Raw genomic sequence first — 9,056 nt, forward strand, 5'->3', positions numbered from 1 at the left:
TGGCTACAACTCTATTGTTACAATAAAAAAACCAGCTAACACAAGATAAAGAGGTATTTCCCTTTTCTTTTGGTTTCGGTCAATTTGGTGCTAGAGTTTTCTGTTAGTACATTGTTATGATTTCTAAAGACGCAGAATGCAGAAACTTGTTGAGGAGAGGCAGCTGGAGTATATAGATCAAGTACTAAGATTTGAGTAATTGGAGGAGGTATATCCCGGGGTTGGTAGCCGCTTTTGTCGTAATGATCCGGACGCGTGTGGCTGATTTCGACAAAATGGGCTTTAAAAACTTAGGAGACGGAAAGTGACTAGGCTGTAATGATTAGAGCACAAGCAGCACCTATTATACTAATGATGGATGAGAGGTAGTAGCACTGATTGAGTTTTAGATATCAATTAGAGGAAGCTAATCATCTGTGGTAAAATTGGCCAGCTTTGAGAAAAGGATGTGCTATTTACTCTTTATAGTTCCAATCTGAAAGGAGGGAGGGGTACGCTTTTGTCCATACTGTTTAGATTATGGGCAATAAAAGTACATGCTGCAGCAGCACTGCATGCATGCAGACCCTACCAGCCGCATGACATGCAACGGACGGCAGAGGGCGCCCAGGAACAGCGAAAGCTAACAAATTTGGGATTTTTCAGAGGGAAGAGCCATACTAAAAGCCACTACTACTCATCCTTATTAGTCAGAATCCGTGCTGTTTGTTCAGTCATGTTATTTTAGAAGTTCAGTAACATGTTGGATGTATTATTGGTGCATCAGTGAGGGACTTTATGCAATTATTGCAAAACTCGGCCCGGTCATATATACACACAGGCAATGTTTGGCTAATGGGAAATGGCAATGATTTCCCACCCACCAAAATGCATCTTTAAATACTAACTATTCATTCTCCCTCTTTCATTTAATCCTAACCCTTCATTCATTTTTCAATTCTAATCCCACCCTCTATTTCCCATTATCCAAACACACTCACAAGGGTTTGACTGATCTCAATATATAGCTGTATATCCACGAGTCCAAGAAAAAAACAAGTATTCTTTTTTTCTTTTAACAGATCGAGTCAGCTAGCCCAAAGTTCTTGAAAAGTCAGATGCCGGGGTCAAAATGCCTGGAGCAGCATGCGCGCATCCTTACTCAACTTGCACGACTGATGGGCCCTCAACTGTTTAAAGATTCGATATGTCAACGAGTTGAAACAGTAAATGTTATCGCCTTCCTTTCTTTAAGCCTCTCTTTCTGCACTTAGCTAAGGGGGGCCAATGTACCGGCCGAAAGCCAGCACAATCCGGATATCAAACAAGCACGAGTTTTGTCAACAAAGATGATCTAATGGTCCAAGCCCAATCAATTGTCTCTGACAAGCATGAATAGTAAGCAGGTGGAGCTCCACTCCAATCCAATCCAAGGGTTCAGCGAAGATCAGGAGTTCAGACGGGGTGATGTCCTCATCAACAGTGGTCCCCTGTGGTCGGGGCGTGGAAGGAGGTGGAACCATTCCTTACGCCACAACCAACAGCAGCGCCAATGGCCACACGGATGGAGTATGTGCGTAAGCCAGCCAGGAAGACAACCCATCAAATCACTCATCGCGCCCCCACTTGCCCGGATAAGCGTGCCGCTGTTCCTGTCCTGGGCGCACGCCTTGCTCGCGCGGCGCGGCCACACCCTCTCCCATATCATATCGCCCCCACCCCAATCCGCCAAACGGCACACGCACACACGCGCAAGAGGACACACGGGCGAAAAAACGCGCACGCTTTCGTGATCGAGCCGCCCTCTCTTCTATAAATGGATTCTCTACTGTAATTCACATGCTAATCTTCCAGCCACACACCTAGTCAGTCATCAAAGTGTGCGTGCTTCTCCAGAACAGTGAGAGAGAGAGAGGGGCAAAGGGAGGCAGGATAAAAAGCCGAGCTGTAGGGGACTAAAGAAGAAAGAAAAGCATAGAAAAGAACGGCAAGCAAGCAGCTCGAGGCACCCGCGCTAGTACATAAAGCCACCGAGGTGCGATTTCGCGAGCTCTAGCCGCTTCCACTTGGCCATTTCCCATCTGCCTCCTGGAGCTTTAGCTCTAACTCTAGTTCTAGCTCTAGCTCCGGCTACGTTTGCAACTGTTTATCTCCTGGTGAGTCCTTCTCTCATGTTAGCCGTAGATTTTGGCCGGAGCACAAGGTGTTTTTGTTGCTTGCTGATTTTACAGGTTGCAGGTTGTTCTTCTCTTTCCTGAAATGGTTTTGACAAAAGAGCTGTTTTGATCTGGGGCTGCCTCAATCATTTGCTTCTATGGCAGGCTATACACCACACTTTTAAGATGTTTTAGCCTCATATTGGTATTGTTTATGTTTCATTATGAGTTATTACGAAAGACTTTAATTAAAACAAACGTCTAGGGTGCTGCTTGTTGCACAAATGAGTTATTCGTTCCGCTTTCAATTTTTCATTGCCAGAACCTGATCTTAACTCCGTGTTTTTCCGCGTTCTCTTTCGTTCTCGCTTAGACCTCAGCTTACGCTTCGGGCTGGTTTGGTGCTTTTCTCCAGCCTAAGTTGAGTGTAGAACTAAACTTTTTAAGGAGTTGGTTGAACTCCTCTCATTGCCTTCAAACTCTTCCTACTATTCTAGGTGGATAGCATTTAGACTCTCGAAGACCTTGAGCTAGTTAACCTTATGGAAGAAGGGTCCAACAAAAGAGAAGGACTTCCTCCTCAACTCCTAGATCTCATCCCAGATGAGAAGGAATGGAAGCTGAGAGAAGCATTAGGTCTAGGGAGATCAAGAAACGCAGGCTTCGACGGTGAAGAAGACAAGAAGCTAGACCTAAAGCTTGGTCTTCCTGGTTTTATAGAAGATGATGAGGCAGAAACCTTAAGAGATTACAGGCTACAGCAAGAGAGCCCATCTCTCTCCCTTGGTTTCTTTCCAAAGCACTCCAAGACCACCAGCAGCACTACTACGACAACTGGAGCAAAGAGGGGATTCATAGACACAGTTGAGGACAAAACAGAAGGTAACAAACAGCTTTTCAGTTTTCTCGTGAGCTTGTTCTTGAAACATGTTTATACTTGGGATTAGAAACATGGAAACAAACTGATGGAAGCACTGAACTGAAAATTACCCTTTTGTTGCTTTATAAGGTTATAACGACCAGAAGCAGCAGGCAAGGGCAGGATGTGGGAAGGAACTTGCAGTGGAGGAAATGATAGCAGCCGTGAGTGAGAGGAAGAAAGGATGCTGCCCCCCACCACCACCACCACATGGTGCTCCTGCTACACCTGCGCGCAACAGACCACAGACCCAGGGAAGGTACTGATAGCCTATATGGTGCTTTTTCCATCTTTTCTGCTCTCAGCCAAGGAACACATGCGCGTTTATTCCTGTCACTCATTTATAGTTCATTCGAAGGATTGCATATAGTCCCTCCATGCTCTTTTCCAGGTTCCCAGAAATCGCAGGTGTCCTATGTCCATTTCAATCTTTTGATTTTAACGTGACGTGCAATGGCTAATTTACTTAGCTGTTCTTGGTCGATATGAACCTCAAAGAATATACTACTTCTTTTATCCCTCAAAAAGCACCCCTTTTTTTATAGAAAGAGAGTTGTCCTTTTTCTAAACACTAAACTTAATTCCTACGCTCATAGTCTTGTCTATTTATCACTTATTCAACTAAGAGCATTCCCGACCCAATGACTAGGATGGTGTCCATAGCATTAAATAAGCTACCACCTAAGATAAAAAATGATGTGGCAAGTGAATTAATGAGGAAAGAGAAGGAAATCATGTCTTGCATGAGACATGGTTTCTACACAGCATCCAAGATATTATGTGAGATAAGTAGCATTAAATTTAAGTATGGAATAGTAGTGTTTGCATTGGAAGAGTAGTATCTAATACTAGTTTCTTGATGATGTGGAGTTTATGGAAACTATATCTAGCGTCTTGGGTTGGGAATGCCCTAAGTCTCCTTGGGCATATATTCTTGGATTATAATCACTCTAACAGTTTAATTGGTTGGAACAATAGCAGTACAAATAGAAAAATATATATACTAGTACAACCAATTAAATTATTTTAACTATTTTATTTTATTAATATTATGCAATCATTTATCTCGATGGCCTTTCAGAGACGAACTCACCAGTTTTCTAACCTGTTTGTAGAGGAGCTGCAGCACCAGTGGTTGGTTGGCCTCCAATTCGATCCTTCAGGAGAAACCTTGCTAGTAGTAGTTCATCCAAACATTCCCCTGAACCACAAAATGATAATGCCAATGCAAAGGTGACGCTCACCTGCAAGAAAAACCCTCTTGTAAAAATCAACATGGATGGGATCCCTATTGGAAGGAAAATAGACCTTGCAGCCTATAACAGCTATGATGGGCTATCATCAGCTGTCAAACAACTCTTCCATGGGTTTCTTCAAGGTAGAAATTAACAATCTATCCAAATAAAATAAGTACTTCATTTTTTATAAAATTCTTAGCTTTTATCTGATCATATTGCAGCTCAAAAGGACCAAACTAATGCGCAAATTGCACAGCAAGGTGCAGATGACAAAATATTTTATCAATTGTTGGATGGGTCTGGTGAATATACTCTAGTTTATGAAGACAGTGAAGGAGACAGGATGCTGGTTGGGGACGTGCCATGGAAGTAAGTTTGCTGGTCCCCCTTGTCATTTACAGTTTTTACTGGCATTTACAAAATAATCAAATCTTAAAAACAACAAAAGGACACTGCCACCATAATTTATATTAGGCACCACCAAACCATCTAAATTATTTTTCCTGTTCTCCAATTCCTGCAGAGTATTTGTCTCAACTGCTAAAAGGCTGAGGGTTCTAAGGAGTTCAGAGCTTTCCCATACCCTGGTAAGACAAGCTAGACCACTTAAAGTCGTGTCCAAATCTTTGGTGTAGCCATAAAAAAATTAGCTTTCGCTAAATTTGAATGAAGATAGCTACACTTTTATGTTAGTCTCATATTCTTTACTATTTTTTTCCTATTCTCCAGATTGGAGCTACTGCTAGGGTCTAGCCGTCTAGGAGAGTCACCAATTGCTGAAATGCTGGGATCTTATTAACCATTCGGAATGAATGTGTGCACTCAAGCCAGTCCATTCTCCATTTTAGGACTACCCCTATTTTGCCTATATAGATGATCTACTGAGATGAGTTGGCATACAGCAAATGCAAGGAAATGGCAATCTGTTTTGTAAATTAGGTTACCTTGCTATGACATGTTGCTTAATTCAATTCGAAGCGATTTTGGTTTTATCGGGGAGAGCCGCATATGTAGACTTGCAGGTCACCCATGTAAGTGCCTTGTTCTGCGTGATAAATTTGTATTAATCACTGCTGCAACCCGACATGCAGATCTAATGTCACCAGCGTGTCTCAGAGGACAGCAACTAGGCTAACCTGATAGCATCAAGTCATCACTCCACGTGGAATATGCTACTAGTAGGAATTTTTTTTTTGAAAAAAAAAAACAGAATTATCCACTGGGTGAGTTGTTATCCTTCTAATCCCATCACTTTCCAAAATTTGTCACAAGCACAGCGAGAAAGGTTTGACCCGACTATGAAACTGCCGAAAGCAAATATGTGCTAATGCCTTCGCGCTTATTGGGTGTCAAATAGCTATCATGTGATACAACAGTGGCATGATTGTGACCACACACAAGAGGGGTAGATGTTCATACTTCGTTTTGCTTTGAAAGCTAAGAAATAAACTGGTTGTACTATTTTTAGTTTTTAACATGAATGCATTATGTAGGTCCATTAATGATTAAAACCATCTGATAGCACTAGCTGCCAAACCTGGATGTTATCTCCAAGCTGACCTGGTGACCATATTCACATTGGCTTTTTGAATAAGCCAATATCAACAGCTGGTGGCACTGTTTTTATTTTCTCCCCAAGATAAATACAGTGCATTAGTTTCAACTTGACGGTTAACACTGCAAGCATGCCTAATGCGTATAACTCTTGCAAATATGTAACACAATAGGAATATTAGATGTATAACTCTTGCAAATATGTAACCCAATAGGAATATAAGATGTTAGAATAGACACTGGTAATATTTTTGGAGGGTAATTGTTATGAGGCGTACCTGAAATAGGACTGCAGAAGAATCTTATAAGTTACATATAATCTTGTAGCGCCTTCAGTGCCCAAAGTTTCGACAGGAAAATCACCACACAGCCATTTCCAGCAGTTCATGCCATCTGTACAGATAAAAACCTTATGTATTTCAAGATCAATGAAGCAAACGGGCACGAATAAAACCAGAGAGAGAGAGAGAGAGAGAGAGAGAGAGAGAGAGAGAGAGAGAGAGAGAGAGAGAGCTTTTCTGGTAAAGGAGAATATTCACCTTGATGCTTCCGAGCCTTGAAACTGGGGACAAAGGAAAGGTCTTTGTCATTGGACCATCCCTAAATTCCGGACAGCAGGAAAAGTAGAAGAGACGGGGTGGATTACGAAAGAATCTTAGGCTCTTTTGTAATGTCCTTACCAAACATCTTTATCCCCACAGTATTGTGTGCTCATGTGCTGGCACTTGCAGTGTGCGACTGTATAATTTACCTGTGTGGCCTAAAAACTATACTCCTTTTGCAAGAACAGTTCTTTGGTGACAGTGAAAGCCAAAAAGAAATGCAGAGAATCCAATGACAGAACTAACCTTATTTCCAGCACCCAATCATGTGGATTTGCTGGCACAACAAGTTGAATACTAGATAGATTAAGAAGCTAACACCATTCAAAGATGTTCTATGGAAATACAATAGAGAAATGTAAAGGAGTGCATTTATTTGACACATAGCAATTTGGCATGATGTGATCAAAATCTAATGAACAATACCATGTATCTCGTACAGTGTGCTCTAATTCATGATGCTACAGTTACACTGGAAAATATTAACCTGTCATCGACAGTCGCCTTCAGATTTCAGCCCCAAAAGGGAGTATGCATAAAAAAGGATAATATTTTTGCTCACCTATGAGGCTATAGCTAGATGACCTACTATGGATAAAAGTGGTACTCATCCCATGTTCCACTTCTTAGATGTTTGGTTATTAACCTCGTAAACATAGACCTTGCATTAGTTTTTAGAGAACACCCAGGAGAGTGGCACATGTTTGTTATTAAGCAGATAGCTCTGCAAGACTTTTAGGCTTATTAACTCATGTTATCATGTAGGATGTGTAAGTGCGTTCATGGGTTGGTCCAACCCAACCCATTTGCTGATTTGCATCCCTATGCCCAAACATACCAACACATCTCTTATGTCCACATGAACAGAATCAAATATCAATAAGAGATTAGCAGAAGATCACACAAGAATTATGTACAATATTATGATATCAAGAGGAAGAAAATAACCGCACCAGCAAAACGCATACATGTAGGCTTGATGGATAAAATAAATTCACCTTAGGGTTTTATTTCTGGAACTGCATATACCAACTAATAAAAAACAAATAAATCACTATATGCCACATTTAGGAAGAGACGTGAGCCAAATGCAAGCCAATTGCTTACGTTGCATTAGAGAACAGGCACAAAGAATACCTTTACAGCACAATCAGCAATATAATTTCACAAAGCAATGTAATTAAATATAAAATGTTAGCTAAAATGGCAAATTGGAAATTGTGTAATTCAGAACTCCATGTGGGGCACCATCCTGCATATGTGCAACCTTATAATCAACCATCACCTAGCCTACAAAATAAGATCGGGACGCAGCAATAGTGCTTATATAGTTTTTAAACATTATTTTTCTTTCAGCAAAGATATTGCATCTTACCTGTGTTCACCGAACATAAGGCAGAAATTTGTTCCCACTTTATCCAGGTATGCCAACTATAATTTGGGGTATTCCCCAAAACTATTTGTAATGGATTGTTCCATTTCAGGTAATAAGTTGGGTTTCTGTGTCTTGTATTGGCATCATGTTCCTATTTCCAACTCTCTAGTCAAGTACTTGTTGAAAAACAGTATAAGGATGGTGTACTTATGATCTATCAGGTCAAACCAGTGTTTTACAGTTGACAGCTCAGCAATGCTCTTTGTTTTGAGAAGAAAAGTAGAAAACATGATGGCTACTGTGCATCAGTAAACCTTCCCGTGTCATAAGAATATACAAGGCCAGTTTCCTTCATTTTCAAAATACCTGTCAGCAACTCAGCCTTGACTAGTATCATTATTCAAATTTTAACCACCAAGAACTTCTAAATTGTTAGGTCATATTCAACAAAAGATATGTGATTACATTTGCCATGCAACATACTTCAATAATACAATAATATGATAGCTTTGAAGTATTTTCAAGTTCGTTAAAAATGTGGTCAAAGTTTGAATAAGAATAGTGTTTTAGTGACAAGTATTGTGAGTTTGTGACATGGGAGTAGTAATATTATTATAAGAGAACATCTTGGGCTACAATAGCAAGAGCAATAATATGACTATATTTTGCGACAAAACATGTCTAGGTATGAATGCATTTGAAAGAGATGTGAAACTATAGTCTTGTAGCTTGCTTACTGTGAGGCTGGTACTGTTGAACTATTATGTTGTTCTGCTTTCACTTCCTAACTTTTACTAAGATGATGCTGAAAGTTCAAACATCACAAGGGGACAATCATAAAAATCAGATTTCCAGAAGATGGAAAAGAACGCCAGCCAGGAGACGGTAAATAGCAGGACCAGATTCTGTCCAGATGGTTCTATTTGACTTCCAATTCACATATTTTTTCCTCTAAATCCTAATTTTCAGCAACTTGTAAATCACCAACGTCCTCCATCCTTCCACCAAAAAAAAAAAGAACACAATATTAATACTACTGTGAAACAGTAACTCGTGGCCCTGCATGCTGAGCAAGGATCAGTTAAATCTGGTTTTTTTAATCTCCAAGCACCACCAGTTAAAATAGACTGGCATGATATTTCCAGAAAATAATCACAAAATGGATGGCAATCCCCCCCCCCCCACCCCCGCGCCTTTGTCAAACACGCACGCACACCAAACACAAAAAATAAA

The 9,056-nt window shown here is 40.6% G+C and overlaps 1 protein-coding gene across 3 annotated transcripts; it reads left to right on the top strand.

Annotated features, from left to right (window-relative positions):
- Positions 1-1,812: 1,812 nt before the first annotated feature.
- On the top strand, positions 1,813-5,384 carry LOC127786059 (auxin-responsive protein IAA6). 3 transcript variants are annotated; one of them, XM_052313402.1, is made up of 7 exons: positions 1,815-2,135; positions 2,633-3,017; positions 3,145-3,313; positions 4,170-4,432; positions 4,514-4,661; positions 4,816-4,879; positions 5,022-5,384. In XM_052313402.1, exons 2-7 carry the CDS (start codon positions 2,678-2,680, stop codon positions 5,043-5,045), a joined length of 1,008 nt encoding a protein of 335 aa, XP_052169362.1. In that variant the 5' UTR covers positions 1,815-2,135; positions 2,633-2,677; the 3' UTR covers positions 5,046-5,384. The 3 variants fall into 3 exon arrangements, with proteins under 3 accessions (XP_052169347.1, XP_052169355.1, XP_052169362.1); XM_052313387.1 differs by lacking the exon at positions 5,022-5,384 and having other exon boundaries at positions 1,813-2,135; positions 4,816-4,942; XM_052313395.1 differs by lacking the exon at positions 5,022-5,384 and having other exon boundaries at positions 1,813-2,014; positions 4,816-4,942.
- The last annotated feature ends 3,672 nt before the right edge of the window (positions 5,385-9,056 follow it).

This window comes from Oryza glaberrima, chromosome 1 (genome assembly GCF_000147395.1).
Source record: "Oryza glaberrima chromosome 1, OglaRS2, whole genome shotgun sequence".
Taxonomy (NCBI): domain Eukaryota; kingdom Viridiplantae; phylum Streptophyta; class Magnoliopsida; order Poales; family Poaceae; genus Oryza; species Oryza glaberrima.